Source organism: Hirundo rustica, chromosome 7, assembly GCF_015227805.2.
Source record: "Hirundo rustica isolate bHirRus1 chromosome 7, bHirRus1.pri.v3, whole genome shotgun sequence".
Lineage (NCBI taxonomy): Eukaryota > Metazoa > Chordata > Aves > Passeriformes > Hirundinidae > Hirundo > Hirundo rustica.
This window is the reverse complement of record NC_053456.1, coordinates 36,515,156-36,538,738: the sequence shown is the minus strand read 5'-3', so window position 1 is coordinate 36,538,738 and position 23,583 is coordinate 36,515,156. Positions and strand designations below refer to the sequence as shown.

The window sequence follows — 23,583 nt, the reverse complement described above, 5'->3', positions numbered from 1 at the left end:
AGGGGAGCCTTAATGAAAGGCAGATGCAGAGGGAGGTTTGCAGGAATGTTTATCCTGAGGTGCTTCCCTCCCCGGGTCCCCGCCGAGGAGGGAGAGCCAGAGGACGGGCTGCTGAGGAGACGGGTCCCTCCAGGGCTTCATCCCACAGCTGGAGCAGTGTCCCCTCTCCTAGGACACCCTAGGGACATTCCAAGCAAGGAATCCTTCAAACCCTTCAAGCTCTCCTCTCTGCACAGGATCTGGGACTGGCCACGGACACGCAGGCTTGGCCACCTGGCTTCACCTGTCTCAGGCAGAATGATCATTTTGGGACTGGACTACTTCCTTCAGAGCCCCACATCTCATTTTTCAGAGGCGGGGGAGAAAGCCTTTGGCCCGTTGCGGGCCTTTGTGAGGACTCACTGTTGGCATCTGCCTCTCTTGGCAGGATGAGTGTACAGTCATCTAGGCTGGAAGGGATCCTCAGAGCCCCATCTGCTCCAAATCCCTACTCAAAGCAGCAGGAAACAAACCCAGCACGTCCCCTCTGCTCCTGCAGCCAAAGGCACAGGTGGGGGACATGTGAGGAGCAGGGAAGGATATGAGAGATCTCAACACAAGAAGAATCCCACTCTGAGCACCGTGGAGAACAAATCTCCTGGGTGAGAAGAGGCTGCTGAAACACAAATAGTCCTGGCTGAACACCTCAACTCTAACCTCTCACTCCAGACACAAAAAGCCCTCCCCAAAAAGCAGGTTTTAGCCCTCAAGTCCCATCCAAAGAAACACTTGGGCAAAGAACCAACCTTTATCTGCAAAAACAAGTATCCTTGATTTTTTCTCGGTAAACTTTAACCCCTTCTTCCCAGACCCGATGGCCCTGTTGTGCACCTCACAAAGCAGACCTTTCCCAGCAAGGGCCCATCTCCATTTACCCCACGTAGCCAACCTGGGAAGAACTGGAACTGCTGCCTCAAAGGTGTCCCACCACCGCACGCTGGTGTCAAATAAAGAAAATGCTGCAAAGCCACTGTGTGACTGAGCAAATTCACCTGTTTCACACTTTGTGATGCAGGCAGCAGGAAAAACCCCTTCTCCAACTCAGAGCAAACCTCTCCCTGTGCTCATTCCCAGGGACAAGCCTGCAGCACTTACGAGCTGTTCCTTCTCTGGCTGTTTTATTTCATTCCATAACACCAAAAGCAGAGCCAGGCCTGGAAATTAAATTGCACCCATTAGTTTCATTCATAAATTTGGCTGCACAACCAGAAAGCCAGCTATTGTTATTTCTCACAGTTTACCACCTCCAAGCCAAGGAGTATTGTTTTTATTGCTATTGTGAGAACAAGAGCAGGGGAAAAAAATAATCTTTCGCTTCCCTTCCCCTCCCAATCAAATATAATAGAGAAAAAAACTCAAGAGGGCGGATGTCAGATCCTCAAGGATTTTTTTTTTTTTTTTTGGAGCTATCTACAGGAGTTCAGCCTGGTGCTGCAGGTTTCTGAGTCTGAATTTTTATCAATGGGCTGCACTGGATCCATTTGAAAAGCCAGCAGGTGTTCGAACAATGAAGCAGGGCTGCCTCTACATCTGGGCCACAAAAGTCATCGCTGTGTTTACAAGAAACAGGATAAGCAAAAAAACATCCTGCCACAGGCACCTAAAAAGCTGCAGCCCCTTGTTATTCTATTTTTTTTTTTTTTTTTCTCACACTGGGCTGTTTATTTATAGCATGAGAAGTTGAACCAGGAGGAGGAAAAAAAGAAGTGAGAGGTTTCTCACTCACTTCCACGCAGGAGTGACGCACGTGTGACGTGGCAGGCGCTGCGCTTGTATTGTCCCTTCAGCTCTGGGTGGGATCTCATTAACCCCTCAGCCCTGGCTGCAATTAATTAACGATCAGGGCACAACCTGCTGGGTTTGCTTCATCCGTGCAACCCTGTCAGTTAAACCTGACTCATTCTGGGACAGCCCAGAGGGAAACTGAGTCACCACATACTGGAAATAAGGTCCTTAGAGCCTAAACTCACAGAGCTTATGGGGGAGGGATGAGGGAAATTCCTCATCCTCAGCACTTAAGGTGGGATCCTGAGGGCCAGCAGAGCTCAGAGAGGACACAGAGGGGCCCCTCTGGAGGAGCTGCTTCACTTGCACAGTTCACCAAGTACATCTGCAGAACCACAGGTTGTCACCAAATTTCAGCTGCTGGTGGCTTGTAGTCCCTTGCAGAATCACTGTGTTCTCTGTGTTCTTTCTCATGACATTTTGCTCTGCTCGCTTTCAACTTTTAAGTTTTAAACTAAGCAAGACACATCCAATTTAGTAACAAGGTCAGTTTTTAAAATCAAATTCATTGAAGATGCACCAAAATGAAACCTCTAAAATGTTTCTCACCATCCTTAAGAACAACTCAGGAAGCTCCAAGGTATCTCTGCCTTCCAGACTATCACTTGGTGACTCAAGTCATTCCTATGTCTGGCAAAATTAAGCATTCCCTCACCTCATGTCCTCCCTTTAATAGTTTCACTTCTGGAAGACTTCAAAACACACCCGTTAGAGCCCCTCCTCAGAAACGTGGGGAAATGAGAGCTGAGCTGCTCAGCCTCTCATGGAGTTTGACTTCCTCACTTTTGAGCCGAGTCAAAGAGGATTAACTCAACAGGTGTTTTACTGAAGAGTGGGAGGGAAAACAAAACAAAACACAATGAAACAACTGCCTACGTGCACGAATAGCAGATGAATTCCTCCTCCTTTTCTGGGGAATGAACTGCTGAAGCAGATGGCAAACATCCCCTTCTCCTCTAGCCCTTAGTCACTCTCAGTTCTGGCTTTAAACACTTCAGGTCCCAGAGCTCAAATGCTTCCCCTCAGTCAGGTCTGGAAGGGGATCTTCCTCATGCAGACTTCACCACTGAAGGGTTGAGCTGCTTCTACTGCCCCTGACTCGTGGTCTTCTGCACCTTGGTCATGCTCAGAGACACCAGCTGGAGTACAAAGGACTTTCCAGCAGCCTCTGTGCCCTGTGTAGGGAGTAGGATGGCTGAAGCCCAGACTACTGCCCTGTAAATTCATGATAACACCTCACAGCTCTTTTTTTCGTGAACAGAAAGACCATCAAACAGCACAGGAACAAACTGAGACCAGCATCTTCCTCCCCTTTGGGCTATGGAAAGCAAATTACAAGTCGCTGTTCTGATTTCTCACCAACCCAGGGCTCTCCAGCTGGTCCCACCAAACCTCCTGTTGGCCACAGCATGAGACATGGGGGCTTGGGTCAGCTAAAATCCCACTGCAGCTGGAGGGAGCAGACAGCAGCTGAGGCTGTGTAGCGTTTGCATGAGAATTTCTTGAAGCTTTCAGCAATTAATGTGCACACAAGCCAGTGTTAACAGCCAAACTTTGTCATTTTTCTATCAAAATCATGAGAAAAAGCACATAAAGCACTTCAGATTGCTGATGGTGAGCCTGTAAAGTGAGGAAGCGGTCAGAAGATCTGTGTTATCTTAAGCAGAACTGGAAAGGGTCTGTCTAGAAGTGTCATTCCACATGCCATACTGAATATGTCTTCACAAAAAATGCTACTTATTTCCAATATTTAGGTTGCAGGATGATATAGAAGTGAACTTTGCCCCTATAAGTGACTAAAGCTTGACAGAGGGTTTGTGTGAATTTATTAAATACTCCCAAGCTGAAGCCAAACATTCAAGCCAACCAATGTCCTAAAACGTCTGCTTACAAATTACTTGGATAATTGCCAGAAGCCCGAGTCTGATCCCTTTTTCTGTTTCTTTCTCACCCAAAAAACATCTGGTGCGTGTTGCCAGTCTGTATTGACTGCTCTCTTGATGCTGTAGGCATCTTTAGGAACAGCATCCTATATAATTACATAGCTGAGCGCTGACGAACTGTTGTCAATACAGAATGAAATCAATCCGCTCCCTGTTGTGCCATAATGATACAGAGCCGGCACTACTTGAACCAGCTTCTTTGGAAAGCTTTAATTTTATCAAACAACACTCTTTCAGGAGAGATGATTTGGGGTTTTGCTTTTTAACAAAGAGAGAAGTGGAGTGCGGCGCACGGCACTTAATATCTGGCTGAGATTTAAAACGCATGCTCCTTATGAAGTGTGACATTTTATCCCTGAAGCCACAGGAGCATTTCCCACATTTAAGTGATAGAGGGGAAATTCTTCAAATTAGGTTTGAACTTTATACCTTCTAATTCTGCTGCAATCCTCCTCCGCCGTGTACCACGCTCGGGCCTGATGAACATGCTGTTATATCAAAGTCTAACAGACCTGAGTGCTGACAAATCCCCTTCACTTAGCCTGGAAGTAAGCAGCAAACCGCCTGGAGATCCAGGAGCCAATGTTGACTGGAAAAAATAGCCCAGCCACTGGTCACAAGGCTAAATGAAGGGGTTAGTGCAGCCCAGCTGGCAGAGCCACCCCTCTTGGGTGTCACCGTGAGCTGGAAGCCAGCACTTGAGGCCACAAGGCTGACCCAAGTCCCTAAGGTTTGCAAAGAGCCACCCAGAGCTCCTTTAAATGCTTCCAGCCAAGCCTAAAGGAAAACCAAACACCCATCTGCAAGGAAGACATGGTCAGAGGGAGGGAACACCTGTCCTACAAAGATGGGCTGGGAGAGCTGGGGAGGTTCACCTGGAGAAGAAAAAGTTCCAGGGAGACCTTCAAGCCCTAAAGAAGCTCCAAGACATCTAAAGAGGGACTTTGGACAAGGGCCTGGAGCACCAGGACAAGGGGGAATGGTTTTATACTGAAAGAGGGCAGGATTAGATGGCATATTGGGAAGGAATTGCTCCCTGGGAGGGTGGAGAGACCCTGCAGAGACAGGTTGGACATTGGGGCTTGGAGCAACCTGGGACAGTGGAAGGTGTCCCTGCCCATGGCAGGGGGTGGGGTGGGATGGGATGATCATTAAGCTCTCTTCCAACCCAAAGCATTCTGGCGTTCTGTGAAGCCCTGAGCAACAACTCCCCAGGCTTGCCCATCACAAGGTCGTACTTCTCACTTTCCAGACTCAGAGGTTTGTCCATTTGGGGACAGCTGTCCTGCTGGAACTGGAGGAGACAGAGGTCGGAGTTGTGCCCTCAGCTCCTCCTTGTACAGCTCCTTCACCATTCTCTGTCCCTCCTCTGGAGGCTAACAGCTTTAGATCTTTCTTATCTAAAACTGCCCCCAGCACAGGAGGTGAGGCTGCCCCAGCCCAGAGCAGAGCAGGATAATTTCCTCCCTGCCCTGGCTGGCTGTGCTGAGCCTGATCCCTCAGGACAGGGAAGTCCATCCTGACTCAGATCCAACTAGACCAGGATCCCACATGCCTGCTGCTCTCCAGCTGCTCAATTCTCCAGTGTGCCCGTGCATCCAAGGCTGCCCCATTCCAGGTGAATCCAGAATCCAGCAGGTGACTTTGTTAAGTTTCAGAGAGTTGGTGATTGCCCAGCCTCACAGAGCACATCCCACACCACATCCCGGGCTGTCACTGACCCTGTGGCCATAAAGCACGCAGAATCCTTGACTCCCAAGCGGGGGCCCAAAGCCTGAGCTCACCACGGATGGAGGAGGAAGCCCTGACCCACAGCTTCTCCCTTTGCATCTCTCTGCGCCAGCAACACTCATGAAAAACCCACTCCACCTTCCACCCCATGCCTCGAGGGACAGTCCAGACTGCTGGAAGTGCTTTGAAATACAAGTTGCAAAAGGCAGAACATTATTCCCATTACGTTGCTTGCTTTCCCTAAGCCCTGCTCAATAACAGACAGGTGCACTAAGCTCTTTGCCAGGGACCCACGTTGAGAGGAACAAGACCCTCCAGTTTTACATTTTACCCCCTTTGTAAGCTCACAGTCACCTCTTAAGCTCATAATAAAAGACTTTTTGAAAAATGATGGCACCTAGTTTCCAAGGCAGCAGGACTTTTTAAGCCCATGTTTGCAAGAGCCTGAGGAATTAGAGACGCCAAAAGGCACAGGCTGTATAAAACCCATCCCCTGTTCCTGCTGGACAGATCAAATAACACACTTTGAGTTTTTAATGCAACACGAGCTGGAAGAGGAAGTGGTCAGTGATGCTGTACAAAAAATGTACAATGAGTGGGATAACAACTACAAATCCCTTTAATCTCTGGTCTTACCTCGACATCTCAGACTGTTTGGTGCCTGCAGGGATTATCAGAGACGTGTGATTCCAGACTGGAAAGAGTGAGATGCCTCATGGTGTTCACTGACCATGAGCAGTCTGCTGGACCTCAACTGCAATTCAGTCTGCAGTGATCACAGAATCAAAGGATCATTTTTGTTGGAAAAGACCTCCAAGATTATCAAATCCAACCTGTGACCAATCCCCACCTTGTTAGCTAACTCCAAGCAGAGTGCCACATCCAGGAGATCCTTAAACACCTCCAAGGATGGGGACCCCACCACTGCCTGGACAGCCCCCTGACCACCTTTTCCATGGAGAAATTTCCCCTGATGTCCAACCTGAGCCTCCCCTGTCCCAGCCTGAGGCTGTTCCCTCTCCTCCTGTCCCTGTTCCCTGGGAGCAGAGCCCAACCCCACCCCCCAGCTGTCCCCTCCTGTCAGGGAGTTGTGCAGAGCCACAAGGTCTCCCCTGAGCCTCCTTTTCTCCAGGCTGAGCTTTGAGGACATCACATCCCAGGCAGACCTGTGTCCTCTCACTTCAAATTACTGAAAAGCTCAAGGACTCAACTGGAAACCTGTTGGAAACCAGAACATCTCCCGCTCCCCGCTTCCTCCATTTATAAATGTCTGTTTTCTTAGGCTAAACCAATTACCTACTCTCAGTCATACACAGCTCCCATTTCAGTTCAAAAACAGGCTCCTTTCCTATGAAAACAAAAGAAAAAAAATCAACTCTACTCATTTCATAATTAACTTTACTGCATGACTTTTCCCAGCAATACAACTCATTTTTTTCACAAGTTCGCTACAAACCGATGAAAATGAAAATCCCCTCAGCCTCCCTGCATGCTCTCATGTACATCACTTCTTTGAAGCTTAATTTCCCATTTGTAAAAGGAAGACGTTTGCTTTCCTCCAACTTTTTAAAGGGGGGAGGGTGGAGAAGGCAGGTGGGGAAATTAATTATTCAGATTAATAGTAAACATCCACATCTTGGTCCTCTCGTTTCAATCGCTTCAGAAATCTTCCTACTTTTTTTATTGCAAACATATGCAATAGGTCAATCAAACCCTTAAAACCACACACAGTGATGGAGACAGCGCTGCTGGGACTTTGCAGGTAAAACTTTTGGCTGAGAAAACACAGTTTGGCATAAAAAGTGGCGTACACATGCCAGCATTAATGGAAATAAAAATGCAAGGTTCCTATTCTTGTTGCAAAGACTGGAATATTTTATTAAAAAAAAAAAAATACAAGTTACTTACTGCTTTTGAGACCTTCCTGACCTGCACATGGATGAGGGTCAGGCACTGGAAGGAAACAGACAAATTTCCCATGTCACATTTCAGCGTGAAGAACCACTTTGATATTAACATTGAAAATTACAAGCTGATTTTACAGCATTTTCCAACCTCAGCATGAAGAAAATGCAACAAATTCTCCTAAAAATTCCCCACTGATCCAATACACTCAAAGAAATTATGTGACGAGCATAGTCATCATATGGCTTGAAAAATAATATCCTTAGATGCTTTTATTATGGTCTTCAAGATTCATGTTTTCAAGCTTTTCCTCCAAAACCAGAGGAAGGGGCTAGAATCTTTATTTCAAAAACTTGATAGCCAAGAGTCTCACCTAATTATGTAAGCTGGGGAAAAATGGGGGGAAAAAAGGGAAAAACAAAGAAAAGGAATGCAGACACACTGAAATTTGTAGCAAAAAATATGGTCACCGGCAAAACACTCATTGTCCCAAACTTCTTGCTTTTTTTTCCTTCTTACCAACTCTGTAGATTAGTGCATTTTCCCCCAAAAATCTGTGCTGTAATCCTGTCCTCTGAACTGGTTTTTTAAGTGTAAAGGGTATAGAAGACCACTAGAAAGTCACCTCAATAGGTGCCCGGGGAAAGAAATAAGAAGAAAGAAAAAAAAGGTGGAAAAATGTGAATGCAACAGGGACCAGCCCTTGGTGGCAGAAGGAAATAACAGGGAGAGGAGGAAGTTTAAAAAAAAAAAAATCTGGAAAAAAGAAAATATAGGAAAAGGGAAGAAAAGAGGGGGGTGGAAGGGAAAGTGCAGGAAAGGGGTAGGAAAATATTGGAAAGGGGAGAAAAGGGAAAAAATAGGAAAATACAGGAAGGGGGGGGAAGGAAAAATACATGAAGAGAGGGGAAAATAAAGGAAAGGGTGAAAGGAACATATAAGAAGCAGAGGGAAGAAAAGTAAAATGAGGCAAAGAAAGGGGGGGTGAAGGGAACTTGTGGGGGGGATGAAAGTAACAGGGAGGGGAGGGCAGGGAATGAAACTCTCAGGGCAAAAAAACCCCTATGGGGCTGAGTGCCATGATACTGATACCGACAAGGGATGGTTTTAGAGTAAAATAGGAGAGATTTAGATCAGATACACAGAAGTAATTCTTCCCCTTGAGGGTGGGGAGGCCCTGGCACAGGGTGCCCAGAGAAGCTGTGGCTGCCCCTGGATCCCTGGCAGTGTCCAAGGCCAGGTTGGACAGGGCTTGAAGCAGCCTGGGATGGTGGAAGGTGTCCCCGCCCATGGCAGGGGGTGGCACTGGATGGGCTTTGAGGTCCCTTCCAACACAAACCAAAAAATAAATTAAAAAAAAAAAAAAAAAAAAAAAAAAAAAAAAAAAGGTTGAAAAAATCAGGAGGGAAGGCGGAGGCTGCCTTTCCTCGGAGGAGAAGCCGCGGGCAGGGCCCGGCCCCCCCCCAGGCCGTGTCCAAGGTAACGCCGCGGCCGCCGCTTGCTCCAGGGCCCGTGTCGCTGCGGGCCCGGCGGGGCTCGGCCTCGCCGCCTCGGGGCTCCAGGGAGCTGTGGGTGTCGGCTCAGTGTTATCCGGGCTCGGTGCCCCTCGCTGGCCCTCGCTGTCCGTCCGGCTCTCGGTGCTCAGCATGTCCCAGGAGTGAGTACCCCGGGGCGCGGGGGCTGAGGGGCGAGGGTCCCCTCAGAGGGGAAAAGAGGCGGGCGGACCCGCACAGAGCGGCCGCCTCGCCTCAGGAAAACCGGGCAAATGTTAATATTATCCGCTCAGGCCCTTTGCACAAAAGGTTCCTCTCTCTTACAGCCCACAACTGGCACGCCGTGGCTTGTTTCCCCCCTCCCCGGTAATTCAGCACAGCGCAAAGCTTTACAATAAGCAGACAGCAATGACGGCAATGGATCAAAGTGCCTGCAAGGAGCTGTGCTCATTCCCCTAGAAACGTCACTCCAAGCTCACATATTCAGCAAGTGTTGTTGTTACTATTATTATTGCCACGCTGCAGTGCTGGGAGCCGAACTGGGAGCATCTTCCATGGTGTTATCCCTCAGTGTGGTGCTGTTTGCTGCTGCCAGCTTCAGCAGTGCAGCCCAGTTTGGGGAGGCTCTTTTCCCAGCTCTAAGCTGGATATGGCTTGTTCAAGTTCAATGAATAATAATGCATGAGGGAAAAAAAAAATTAGAAAACACCTTGGGGTGGTTTTGCTACCTCCTTCTGCTCCTCTCCTTCACAGTCAAACCTGACCGTATCCAAAGTGCTGCCCCAGCAGGCTGTGAGCAAAGCCTTTCCTGGCACCTTTTCCACGGTCTCCCTTCTCTGGCATCAGTGGTGCCAACCTCAAAACCCCCCTGTTTCTTTTGCCTAGAATCCTCTTTCCAAACTCCCAGCTTTTTGCCAGGTAGAACTCCCTCAGATTCTAAAACATCCTCCCAAATTCAGAACCAGAGCAGCTCTCCTCATCACCAACACCTTGGGTTTTATAGAGCTATTAAGGTTGGACAAGACTTGCAAAATCACCAAGTCCAACCTACACCCAAAACATACCATTAAATGCCACACCTAGGCATTTCTAGGGATGGTGGCTCCGCGTTCCCCTGGGCAGCCTGTTCCCATGCTTAACTACTCTTTTCAGTGAAGAATATTTTCCTAATATCCAATCTAAACCTTCCTGGCTTGGCTTGAGGCCATTTCCTCTTATCCTAGTGCTTGTTGCCTGGGAAAAGAGGCTGTGCTCCAGCTGACCACAACCTCCTTTCAGGCAGCTGCAGAGAGCAGTAAGGTTTCCCCTGAGATTGTTTTCTCCAGCCTTCTTTTCTCCTCTCCTGCCTCCACACATTGGCAGCCCCAGCCAGATGCCAGTGAAAGCTCCACTGCTTTCCAGCCAGGCAGCTCCTTGGTTCAGGAGAGGAAGGTGGGATGAGAGGAGTGAAGAACAGCATCCCCAAGGGCAGGGCAGAGAGTGTCTGGGGCCTGTGTCCAAGGACAGACCCAGCACAACCTCCAGTTGGAGGAAAGCTTGGTTACATCCCTGGTGGATCCCATGCAGGGCTTGTATAAAGCATGCCTAACACTTGTGGAATCAGTTAAGTGAGGTTCACAAGGTAGTGGAGAGTCATCTGAACTGTGCTCTTTAAAAGAAAAGGAAAAAAAGGGGAAAAAAAAAAAAAAAAGAAAAGAGATAAAGGAAGAAAGAAAAAAAAACCCACAAAATTAGTGTTTGACCTCTCCTTCAGTGTTATCTCAGAATCTGTCATTTGTACCCAGTCTCTGAATCATGGCCACTGTTATTTGAGCCAGATTAACACCAAAGGAATTAAGCTGAGCATAGCTGGAAAAAATACTTTTTCTTCAACTGGTTTGGCTCCGTTTAATTTTAATAGAGACAGGGCTTTTTAGCATTTCTTATGGCATTGCCAGCACTGAGCAGCAAATCCATATAAACATATGTCCACACCACATGACAGAAACACATACCCAGTCCTGTTTCTGAGCAAGGTGCTGGTGAGGGTCTCCAATTTGGTGTTGAAGCTCCTTGGCTCAGGTTGCTATAACGACATTGTAGCTGTGCACAGCACAGAATTTATAGCTGGGCTAATGCAGCCCCTCCTAAACACGAGTCAGAGTTGGATCTCAAATAAGTTACCGAGGCTACTGTTAACGAGGTTGGTTCTAGTGAGGTTATGCTGGCTGTGTACCATAAATCAGAGTTGTTCAGGCTGGAAAAGCCCCCTGAGATCATCACAGCCAACCCTTTACCCATCACTGCCAAGGCCACCACTGACCCAAGTCCCCAGGTGTCACATCCAAATGGCTTTTAAATCCATCCAGGGATGGAGGCCCCACCACCTTCTTCTTTCCATGAAGAAATTTTTGCTAATATCCAGTCTATTCTATATCCTCCCAGTAGCTAAATGGGGTTTATAAGTCCCTGGAGAGGGACTCTTCATACAGGTGTGAAGTAATAGGACAAGGGGGAATGGCTTTGAGCAGAAGGGCAGGTAAAGACTGGATATTAAGGAAAAATTCCTCCCTGGGAGGGTGGGGAGGTCCTGGCACAGGGTGCCCAGAGCAGCTGGAGCTGCCCCTGGATCCCTGGCAGTGTCCAAGGCCAGGTTGGACACAGATGCTTGGAGCAGCCTGGGATAGTGGAAGGTGTCCCTGCCCGTGGCAGGGGGTGGGACAAGGTGGGCTTTGAGGTCCCTTCCAACCCAAACCGTTCCATGGTTCCGTTATTCTGTAAATCGTCCCCGGTGAAACTTGAGGCCGTTCCCAAGGTATTTTAAATGCCATGTGACAAAAACGATTTACAGCAGCCTGCCTTACCTCAAGGTAGTGAGGCAAAGAGCCGGTAAGTAAAGGGAGCTATGAGAAAGAACTTTGGTTCTTCAGAAACAGAAATGCTACACAGCTTTCCTTGAGCTTGAGGTAAACCTTGAGCTCCGAGGCATGTTCACTGTCCTCAAGGTCCTGTGATTCTAAGAGGTGTGGGCTAAAGCAGAAAACTTAATTCCACTGCCTCGGGAAGCTCTATGTAAGGGCAGAGAGGGTGCTCAGAGAGCAGTAATGTTCTCTTAGGGTCACTAAGTCCAGCAGCCAGCCAGGGGAAAAGTCAGCATGTCCAGACATGCCTGGCGTTTTCTAGGGACAGTCTCAGCACACGGGAGGGAACAGAGCCATTAAGTGCAGGGTGATTAAAAAGTGCTGGAGTATCTCACTTCCCAAAGCACTCAGGCCCAGCATTTGCATGCAGACGTACCTTCTGTTCCAGACACTGGAGATTCACAGAGATGCTGCTGCATTTATGTTTTCCTGCTGTGTTTCCTCATCTTTTATGGATTTGTTTAGCCTCTCCTTGACCCGTGGGATCCTGACCAGTGAGTTCTTACCTTGCCCCCAACAGCCCTAGCCCAGACACGTTCAAAGCCGAGTCTTGGCACTGCTACCACTCCTGCCAGGTTTTAACCAGCTACAAGATATTTGCCACTGCCACCAAGGAGCTTTAAACAATCAAAGCGCTTTAAAATTTAATCTTGTGTCACAAACAGAATTTATATTAATTCACTGGTAAAATATTGATCTAAGACAAGATCCTGAGCGTCTCCCTTCCTGCTTCCAACAGGAACAACCAAAGCAGAGCTCTGTGTTTTATATCACATCTCCAAGACTCAGCTGAAGAAAACTAAGGTTGCAAAACCCAAATGTGAAAAAATGTCAGTGCAACTTCCAATCCCCTCTGCTCTCCCTGCCACGTTCTGTGGCTGCATTACGATGCAGTTTCTGATGCTGTGATCACATCCTATTTTCTTCCCACGGGGCCCCAGCCTCATTCAGCCATTGGGCCATTGTTGAATATTTCTTTTTATCCCCTCTTCAGCGTCTGGCTCCAGGCCATATTCTTCAAATTCCTCCAAACGCCACAATTATTAGCTTCCTCCTGGGCATTCCTTGCATGTTCTCTCTCATACATCTCCCAAGCAGTCACAGATTCATCTTTGCCCCTCTTTCCACCCCTGGTGAGCATTAGCACATCATCTTGCTTATGTTAAAGCAGGAAATCAGAGACAGGATCAAATTGATCACAGCTAAGACTCAAAGCTGCAACTCCCTCCTGTGCCTCCCTTCATCCTTAATGAGCAGGTAGGGAAAGATCTTGTGTATTACTCGTTCAGTGTTCTCCTCTGGGAAAAAGCATTGTCAGTGGAAATATCCCAGCAGCACTTGTGCTGGAAAACAGGGAAAGAAAAGGCCCCAGTTTTGACGAAACTGAGTAGATGGTGTCAGCTTTGAGCTTAAAGCCTCCTGCTCCTGGCAGGGCTAGAGCAGCAGACACAGCCCTTTATGCATGGAATTGTAGGCGTCTGGATGGGAATTTGTCCCTTCCTTTTCTAAGGAAGAGAGGGGTAAAAGGAAAAAAATTACACTGGAAGGTTAATGCTGAAATAAACTTTGTTGTCAGAAGCAGTAAACTGTGTTATAGGCAAATACTGCTTGGAAGGAAAGATTGTGCTTGCAAAGTGGGGGAGGCTGCTGTTCATGTAACACAGAATAGTTTGGGATGGGAAAGGACTTAAAGCCCATCTCCTTCCACGCCCTGCCATGGGCAGGGACACCTTCCACCATCCCAGGCTGCTCTAAGTCCCATCCAACCTGGCCTTGGACACTTCCAGGGATCCAGGGGCAGCTACAGCTTCTCTGGGCACCCTATGACAGGGCCTCAGCACCCTCATAGGGACAAATTTCTTCCCAATATCCCATCTAACCCTGCCCTCTCGCAGCGGGAAGCCATTCCATTCCCCCTTGTCCTGTCCCTCCAGTCCCTTATCAATAGTCTCTCTCCATCTTCCCTGCAGGTCCCTTCAAGGGCTGGAAGGCTGCAGTTAGGTCACCCCAAAGCTTCTCTTCTCCAGTATTCCCAATTCTCCCAGCCTTTCCCCACAGCAGAGCTGCCCCATCACTCTGCTCATCCCGGTGCCTCATCTGGACTGTTTCCAGCTGCTCCAGCTCCTCCCTGTGCTGGGCACCAGGGCTGGAGGCAGCTCTGCAGGTGGAGTCTCAGCTGAGCAGGGCAGAGGGGCAGAATTCCCCCTTTCCTGCTGCCCACATTGTGGGATCAGCCCAGGGCACGATTTTCCTGCTGACCCCAGAGGGAAGGGCAGCCCCCAGCCCAGGCAGGAGCCGCAGCCAGCGGGACAGGAGGACAGCCTTTGGAGCGTTTGGCAGCCCAAAACAGCATTTCCCACACCTTAACTGCTTTGCCACGTAGGAAAACAGGGGTGTTTGTCAGAAATCTACAAGAAAACAGTTGTTTGTTTTTTTTTCCTGCCAGCCTTGTGAGTTTGGCTGGAGCAGGTGCTTGAGACCTGCTGAGGTGTGTTGCTGCTGCTGCTGCTCCATGAAGCTGGTTCCTTGCCTTCCCTGTGGTTTCCCATTACGTTTCTGCCACACAAATCTTTTATCCCCCCTTCACTTTCTGTCATAGTACCCAGGACTGAAATTGGAGATGACAGAAGCACAGAGCTGTTCACGTTAACAATGCCAGCAGGCTGTGTGTTTTCTTCTCTTGTCACAACCAAAGCCTACTGAGGTTTATCCTTTATTTTCCCCCAAATGCTTCCAGCTCTGTAAAACATCGTGGCTGGAGCAAGCCTGCTTAAAAAGTCACTGGCAGAGTCACATTCACCACCAGCTGAGAAGTTTGGCATAATTGTGAGACTAATCTTATTTTAGGAGCAAGGCAGGCTTAAACAGGCTCATGAGCCTGAACTGCCCCAGACTGCAGGCTTTGAAATCAGCAATTCATTCCAACAACATTTCAGTTCATTTGGTTCACAGAATCAGTGGTGAGTTGGAAGGGACCGCCCAGAGCCATCGATCCAATTCCTGACCCTGCACAGGACACCCCAAGAATCCCCCCGGTGCCTGAGAGCATTGTCTAAACACTTCCTGAACTCAGACAGGTTGTGTCGTAAGGTCACACTGATCTCTGATTCTGCCTGCACCTCTCCAGCACAAAAAAAAGTTTGCCTATAGTAAGACAAAAGAGAAAAGAGGGGGCTCCTCCTATAATGTTACCACCACACCGTACCTGTGAGGGAACAGGCAACTGCTGACCTGCATCTCCCAGCAGTCATCCTAAGCCTGGTGATTTTTAGAAAGTGAGAAGGGGAAAGAAAGAAAAAAAAAGGAAAAAAAAAAAAAAAAAAAAAAAAAGGCAGCAGCATCAAAACCCCTTTTTCCTCTCAGGGCCTCACTTTCCCCTCCCAACCTTTGTCTCTTGTTTCTTTATTTTCCAGAGGCTGCAGGGCCGGGTTTCCCTCCCCCGTGTTTGCCCAGGGTTTAGCACAATGCCTGACCTGTCAGGCTCCGAGTGTGGCAAGGGGACCCCGAGGAGTGGCCCCTGCGTGCCCTTCCTTGTCACCAGCCCCACATCTCAGTCCCCTCTGCTCCGTCACCGCTGCCCCTGTGTTCCGTGCCAGGCTCCTTGAGCCCTGCTCCACATCCCAAACCCCGTGGCACTTTCTCCAGCCCCCGGCACGGCCCAGTCTTGTTTTTGAGAGAGAAATACAAGGTGGGTTTGCAGTGGTTCCTTCAGCAGTGTTTTAACACACACAGTTTAGCACTCCTTTAATCACACAGGAGTTTCCAAATGAGGTGAGGAAAGCCGGAGTCAGAGTCAAATGTTTTTCCTTCCACCTCCTTCCATCCATCAGGATGAACCAGGGAGACCCACCCAGCACTGCACTACTGCACGTGTAGCATGGGAAAGCAGGAGATATTCCCGAGGGCAGCCCAGAAAAACCGTCACAGAAGGCAGGGTTGAGCCCATACACAAATCCAGAGACAAACTGTGCCATGTCCTGGAATAACAGGAATAGTGTTGCCTTTGGCAGTGAGTGAAGCACAGAGATGCTCTGGGGGGAAGAAAAAAAGCCACACAAAGGTAACCCCACCGATGCCAGCTTCTTCTCCTGGCTCAGGAGGGGCCTGAGGGACAGTTTGCACGCTCAGCACAAACCCTTCCAAGAAGGGCATGCTTATGCCTTCAAACCAGTCCAACATCAGTGAGCAGGCTCACCTCAGCTGGACTCAAACCCAACAAGCTTTTCCAAGTGTTAGGAGAGATGGGTCAAGCAAACATGCAGAGTTAGAGGGCCCTACAGTACTAAAACAAGGCATGTACAATTTGGCAGGATTTTAAACATCTCTTTGTAACTTCAGCAGGAGAAAAAAAAAACTATGTTGTTAAGCTTTTCTCTAAATAAGGAGAGCAGGCTTTATTTTTGAGCAATAAAAGTGCGGTTTGAACTGGCAATCAGGCTGTGGGGCAAAAGAAACTTCTTAAGCCCATGTTTTAGACTCTGTTTCTACTTTGTGGGAGTGAAGGGACATCAGTGAGCAGTTAAAGCTCTGGCCTTCCCTCCAAGCTGTGAGCTGCCAGAAATCGCTCTGGGGTCTCTGGAGTTCAGTCACTTGATGTGCTTCTTCCTCATCCCATTACAGCATTGCTTATTTTCCCGATAACACCCCTATTTGGGAGTTGCTATGACAATTTGTAGTGTTATTTACCATGCTATATGCACAGAGAGATCAAGAGACAGCTTTCTTTTCCAGGGTTTTATTTTCTTAAGCCTTGAATAGCAAAGTTAGGCTCAGTCCTGCTAATTACCTGCACTAATAGGTGAGTTAGAGGCTCTAATCCAACCTAAATCTGATGGAATATCCTTGGGCACAAACAGAGCTCAGAACAGAAATGAGCCTACAGAGTGGACCAGTAACAGTAAATAAAAACCCAGCGCATTCAAGGCTACGCTGTCCTCCCCCTGCAGAGCGTGGAAGCAATTTGGAGGGAGTTCACAACTTAATGCAAAGGGACACCGAGCAAATAGGCAAAAATTCCAATAGGGACTTAGGGATCACACACTGTCTGATCCACAGGCAAGGAGAGGCAGTGTTCTCCTTTGCTTTTAAGGCCTAACCTTGAAGTTACTCCTCCTGACTACCCCTGAGCAGGTTTGTCTCTAAAGCTGAAGGGCTCCTCTGCTTCACAGCAGCTCTGCTGAGTCCTCCAAAAGGAGCTCTAAACACCAGGCATATCTCATCCTTCAGACCAGCCCAGAGGGGCTCGAATTTGGGCACCAGTAAAACCTGAAATAACCATTTTAATCCTATTTTGGGGATGTGTCCTCTAGTTTTTAATCAGGGTGAAGCAATGCAACACTCAAACCAGATTTCTGCTTGCCCTGTCCTGTTACCCAGTATCTGATGTCCCCATGCCTAAGAAACTTGGGAGTCGGGTCCCGCAAGGTGCCAGTCACTCTGAACACGGCATGTACACAGGGCCACAGCTACAAATTTATCCCTTTCACATCAACCTTTTCCTTCAGAACTTCATTTTCCAGGGGGCCCGTTCTTTCTCTTGCCCTCATTTACCCGAAATGTCGCTGTTGCAAAAGCCACAATCATCCCATAACATCCATAGTCTTAACATCTGACCCGTGGCAACCGTGCCTGCAATCATGCCGGTGCTTATCTGATAAACTAATGCTTTATGGAAGCAATTACGTGCTATCTGCAGTGCCTCACGGTAACGTCCTCCGAAGGGCTGCGGTGCTCCAGCCCCCCTCCTCCCTCCACAAGCCATTCCCAATATTAAAAGAAACTAGATATTAGCTGCCTCAGCAGGAGGAACCACTTGACATTCCTCACTCAGAGGAGGCAAAGAGGGAGATTATTGTCAATCCGAGCGGACGGTCGCTTCTCGGTGCGGCGCAGTCCGGCATCTCTGTGCGGTAACCCGCACGGGAAGGGCTCCAGCCCCAGGACCCCCAGAGCTCATAAATCAGCTGGATGGCTTTGGGGACACCCCACAGGGCTGGGCTTCCTCAAAGGCTGCCAACGTCTCGGCTATCTGTGAGAAATCGTACAAAGTACATACAGCACCACGCCGTTTCCTCCTGCACTGGAAAACCCACGTGCCTCACATCCTTCCGTGTCCCAGCTCCAACCCACGCTGGCCTTGCTTGTCCCCATCTTCTCCCCTCTGCCGGGTTTATTCTGTTTATCTCCTGCACCTGGGTTAATTGCTGCAATTGACTGATACGGGTGGTGCAATGGGATGTAAATGAAGCAGGAAAAAAAAGGAAGTGGAAAGACCTGGGTGGGCTGCAGAAGCATTAGGAAAAGCAAGGCCAGCTGCATCCTGCAGAAATCCAGGTCAGCTGAAGAGCATAATACACCCTTTAAAACATTAATGGGGTAAATTCAGTAGTGGGGTTTGGGTTGCTGGTGTTTTTGCTGAGGGCAGGGGGGTCCCACAGCCCCGTCACCACACAGGGTGTGCAGGGTACTCCGCGCTCGGGGCACTCGAGGGCTGGAGTTTGTCCTGTCCCACCCCACCCGTCCCTCCTCCAGCACAAGCCTTGGGTCACTCTGACCTCCAGGACTGGGAATGATAAGATCAGCTCACAGAACTCCAGCATTTATTGTCATGCACAAACAATGCTAACATCTGTCGAGCTTTCTGGTCAGGATAAATACACCAACACTCTGCTCTCAAAGCTCATCTAACAAAGGCAGGGCCTTTTGCTGTCCTCATCCCTCTTTGAGAAGCTCTCGGAATAGCAGCTTAGTTCAGCACATGGATGGGTCTAGATTGCACCACTGAGGCCAATGGCCTTCGTTCCTAGGATTAAGGAGCAAGTCAGCTATCCCTGTCTCCATGGCCACTGTTTTCCCCTCAGCATGACAATGGGAATGAACTGGTTTTCTCCCAACACAACCAAGTCTCAGTGCAGAAGGAATTCCTTGCTCTGTTCCTGGAGAGGCATTTTTAAAGATGTAGGATTTTTTAACACTTATCACTGCCAAGAGTCTCCGTCTGGCAAAGCAGAACAGGACCTAAAAGTGTCTTCACTGCCATAGGTGTTATTAACACCTTTCCTTGACAAACCTGCTGTTTGAGCTCTTCTCTGAATAAAAACCTCATTGCTTGTTTCTTGCTCATTTAGGCTGATCCCCCAGGATATTCTGATCTGCTTTTCCCTTGGAAAGCCACTGGCAGCCAGTCCATGCTCACATCAGAACCCCACCTATTCCTACCAAAACTACCAAGTGAGCAGCATTATTGCTCCTGGAAATGGAGGTGGCCTGAGGTGACAGCTTCCGTGCCACATAATCCCATAGCCACCAGACATTTAGCAATTCCTTGGAGTGCAACAGTTGCTACCATAGAAATAAATCAAATTATTTTCCTCACCTCACATTTGAATTAGGGCCCACAGCTTCACTCCAGCATTGGCACCAACCCCGCCCTTACCCTGCAGTTAACTCCAGGCAACCACTTCAGAAAGGCAGAACAGCTTTAGAAACATGAATTGGTCCTCATCCCAAAAATGTGGAGCCTCAAATAGTCTTTCCCCTATGAAAAGGCATTGGAGGGAGACATCTTTTCAATTAAACCATCTTCTCAATTAGCACAGCTGAATAAAACTCCTGGCACTGTTGGGGGTTGTAACTTGAAGCACTTGAAGGATGCTTCAAGCGTTTTAGAATGAAGCCGAAAAGCTTTGAACTTTAAAGCTTGTTTTAATAAAACAGCATTTTAAGATTCCTCTTTTTAAAACAAACCCAGAAACTTCTGCTAATGGTTTTCAAAACACTTTGTAGTTAAAAATCTCCTTATAAATGTAATGGCTCGCACTTCCAGCCTTGCTTTGTGAGAAGTCCACACCCACACAGCCCTGGCTTTCACGTCAGGTTGACCACAGTCTCCTCTTTCCAACCAGCACTTACATCAGGATGTGGGCAGACACCCAGAGAGAGCTGGACACCATGCTCCAGAGAGAGAGAGAGGAGTTCCTCCAGCCAGAGGAGGACCGTGAGAAAGTGATGAAGATGCTGGCCACTGCCTACGTCCAGTACCTGGAAATCTTCCGGAACCTGGAGGCGGCCCACGATCACCTCATCCACCAGCAGAAGCGGGCGGCGGTGCGGCAGGCGCTGGACGGGGTCATGGGCCGCATCCTGGAGATCAAGAAAGAGATGGTGGCCCTGGAGAAGTCCGAGTGCCCCTACATGGATGGCATCCTGATGGAGCTAAAGCGTGTCCCGGTAGGGCTACCTCGATTGTGAGCTAATTCATAGGAAAGATGGGTTTATTTGTATTTGCTCACCAGGAAACTTCCACGTTTTTCACAGCCCACAGGCGTGATCTTCCATGCAGAGGGCAGGGGAAAGGTAACACCTAGTCCCAGGCTGATCACAAAAGATTTCAGGGCTTTGGGACATCTAGTGAGGAATTCTGGGGTACAAGTTATTTTCTTCTGACACTTCTAGTTGAAAGCAGCAATATTGAGAGAAACAGATGGCTCTCCAGCTGGTGTCACCATCCTAATTTTGGGGGTTTTGACAGTGGAATGGCCTGTGCAGTGCCAGGAATGCTGGCATCCGATGGCACTCGCCTTTCTCATCAAGGGAGGGGAGTCTTTGCCTGGGAGCAGGGAGGTGCAACCGGGTGACCCTTTCAATTTGACCCGTTCCATGATTCCACATTACAACATGAACTTATATTCATGGAATCCCAGAATGGTTTGGGGTGGAAAGAACCTTTAAAGCCCATCCAGTCCCTGGGCTGCCATGGGCAGGGACACCTTCCATTATCCCAGGGTGTTCCAAGCCCCATCCATCCTGGCCTTGGACACTTCCCAGGATCCAGGGGCAGCCACAGCTTCTCTGGGTACCCTGTGCCAGGGCCTCAGCACCCTCACAGGGGACAATTCCTTCCCAATAGCCAATCTAAACCTACTCTGTCAGTAATAACTTCACAGCTTTGCTGTGAAGTGTCAGGAACTTGACTCTGCCAGATTTTAATGTAGGGTGAGATAGAAAATGGGCCACTGATAAGCAGAGTCCACCTTAGCCTGCCCTTCGTGGCACAGCGAAATCAGCACCGTGAATAAGACAGTGAGGCAAAGCGTGGAAGCTGTGCTTTAAAAGCCGTAGGAAAAATGAGCTGGCAGAGGTGGCTCCTTCTCTCGCAGACAGCTCCATCTATTGTCACGTTCAGGTACCGCTGCTTTGCTAAAACCAGTGAAATTCCTGCTTTTTTAGGATCCCAGCTCCGAGATAAATTGCCCGATATCATTATAGCATCATTCTGAGATCTGCAAACGTTCTTCTGTTTGCCACTGCACAACTGCAAATTTAGGATAGGAATTGCCAGGAATTTCCACCAGCCCTTTACCTTCAACATCAATCACTGTTTTAAACTATTTTAATCTGAGAGTATAAACAGATCTCCAGGGAAAATAATCCTTCCAATCATATTTTGAAATCCTTAGCACTGCTGTTTTCATGACTCAGCACTAAATCCTTCTGCAGCAAAAAGTTGGCAAGTCTGAGAAGTCTTGCCTGACATCTTCTCAAAAACAAGCATAAATTTAAATTCCTGCAACCACACCTTAATTTTAAGAAGGCATAACATACCTACTTAGCACAAAAGAAATCAGTCACTGAGGAGATTTCGTGGGGTTTTTTTTTCAAAGAAAACATTTTCCATACTAGATAAGAATATGGATTTATGGGGTGTTCTTTCTAATAAAATATTAAAATATTCTTGGTAACAGAACAAAATTACTGGACAAAAAACTCCTGTTTCTCAAAGGATCTGTACAGAATGGATATATCCAGTCATTCCTTTCCCTTTATTATCAGTGCTAAAATCCTGCAGGGCTGAAGGCAGAGGACACAACATTTTATATTTTATGTGATGATATTGCCTGTTTTGTACTATGTCACTGCAAGGCCAAGCTTTCCTGTTTCTCCAGTTCTGTACCACGTGTTTTTTGTGCAGTTAGCTTCCAGCATCCAGTCGCTCCATTTCCTGGGGTAATTGTGAAGGTATTTGGATCCACAAATCCCGTGTGGCGCTGGGAGTAGCTAAAAAGCCACGAATTTGACATGAGGTTAAACATCCCAAGCCTGAATTTCAGTGCTGGGCCCCAAAAGGAAATTATGAAGAGCAGCAGGCTCCCCACCCCATCCAGCCCTGGCACTGGGGCTTTGACCTCTTTTTTTTCCAGTCAGCAAAAGTCACAATCCAGAATCACTTGGAATTAAAGGCCAGGTGAGACATCAGAGATACTCCTACACTGATTCTGCTCCCTGGCAGCCTAAAAATCTTCTCATCCTACATGAGGGTGTCCTGACAAACCCCTGAGTTCTTATTCCTCCAGATTTTAATCCTCCCAGAGTGATTTGCACTCAGAGTACAGCATGTAACCATTTCTATCAACAGCCAAGGGTTGTTGGAAGGTGCAAACAGGGAGCTTAGCAAGATAAATATTTAGAAACTTTATCAGACCAGACCTCTGCGCTGATAAAATCATAAGCACAGCCTGACTTGGAAGCTTTCTTGTGGTGTCATGGTAGGGATGTCCCTCAGTGGGCAGCTGAGGGAATGGGGAATGGAACTGGGAGAAATGTAAATCATTTATATCTTTTTAATTACGGAAATCACTTAAGACAGGCACTTGTGGTCATGTCTGATTTTAAGAAGTGTCTGGGATACCACAGTCACAGGCAGACAGTTTGTCTACAGCTCAAAATACTTATTAAAAACCCTAGAATCATGCTTTGGTTCCTTACAATGGAAAAAAAATGGCAAGAGAACAGATCTATTTTTCATGTTGATTAAAACAAGAAGTGGGATGATCACACAACTAAAGGTATTCAGCTGGGTGGAAATCATGTTTAAATTTCTAGCAACCCTGCCAAATATTTTAGCAATTTGATAATATAATTGAGCCATTATAAGAAGAAAAATTTCTGGGCTCGCATGGTTCACAAACTCGGTTGATTTATTTGTTTTTGTTGAATTAGGCCTAAAGTAATTGAAAAGTAACAGCAGCTGTTACAAAGGTCAAATTCCCCGATACTCAAAAAATATTCAACAACCTCTGTCCTTATTTTATTGTTTTGTAAAGGTGTTCAATTAATCAGTAATGTGATTTAAATACAGTCCTAAAAAGCATCTCCTGACTTTCTTCCTCCAGGAAGACATAGAAATACCCATCCCAAAGTATTTCATTAAAGAAAACCTGAGAATCCTGCAGGAGAGGGAGGAATACCTGCATGAAATTTTGCTGAACGCTGGTTTGCTAGAACAGGTAAATGCACCCCATACCCACGTATCATATTTGATTTGTTTGGTTTACAGCCACATGTGTCTGAACACGAGACACTGAAGTGAGAAGTGCTTTTGCAGCAGTGAGGAAGTAAAAATGTGTTTACAGATAAGGCACAAGCAGAAAGAAACCTTAGATTTCCCTGTCAAATAATATCCAGTCAAATCTCAAGTCTGGGTAAGCCTGAAATGATCCTGCTCTGCTTTCTGTGTGTGAGAGTGTCGGAAAGAGCAGCACTTTGGCCAAGTCAGTGCTTTATTTGTCTAACTAACCCTCATCATGTAATTAGTACTACTGAAACCAAGCTGTCCTGGCCCGGGATTCCTCACTGGAGCAGGCAGAACTTGGAGTTCAGGTCAGCACAACTGTTGGCATTCACTTGTTTGTAACCTCTGAACAAGGAGTGCAGCTTCCCCCGTGCAGCTACAGAGCTGCAGCTGCTGGAAGGAGCAGAAAATTGAGTTTTGGCAGAGCAAAAGTCATT

The 23,583-nt window shown here is 47.7% G+C and overlaps 1 protein-coding gene across 1 annotated transcript in view; it reads left to right on the top strand.

The window, feature by feature from the left end:
• The first annotated feature begins 8,929 nt into the window (after positions 1–8,929).
• Positions 8,930–23,583, top strand: part of IQCA1 (IQ motif containing with AAA domain 1) — a 96,693-nt gene continuing 82,039 nt past the window's right edge. Inside the window, exons 1-3 of the mRNA XM_040070228.1 lie at positions 8,930–9,060; positions 19,701–20,025; positions 22,968–23,081. Of these exons, the coding sequence (XP_039926162.1) occupies positions 9,050–9,060; positions 19,701–20,025; positions 22,968–23,081 (450 nt within the window). The 5' untranslated portion in view covers positions 8,930–9,049. The remainder of the gene's footprint in view (positions 9,061–19,700; positions 20,026–22,967; positions 23,082–23,583) is intronic.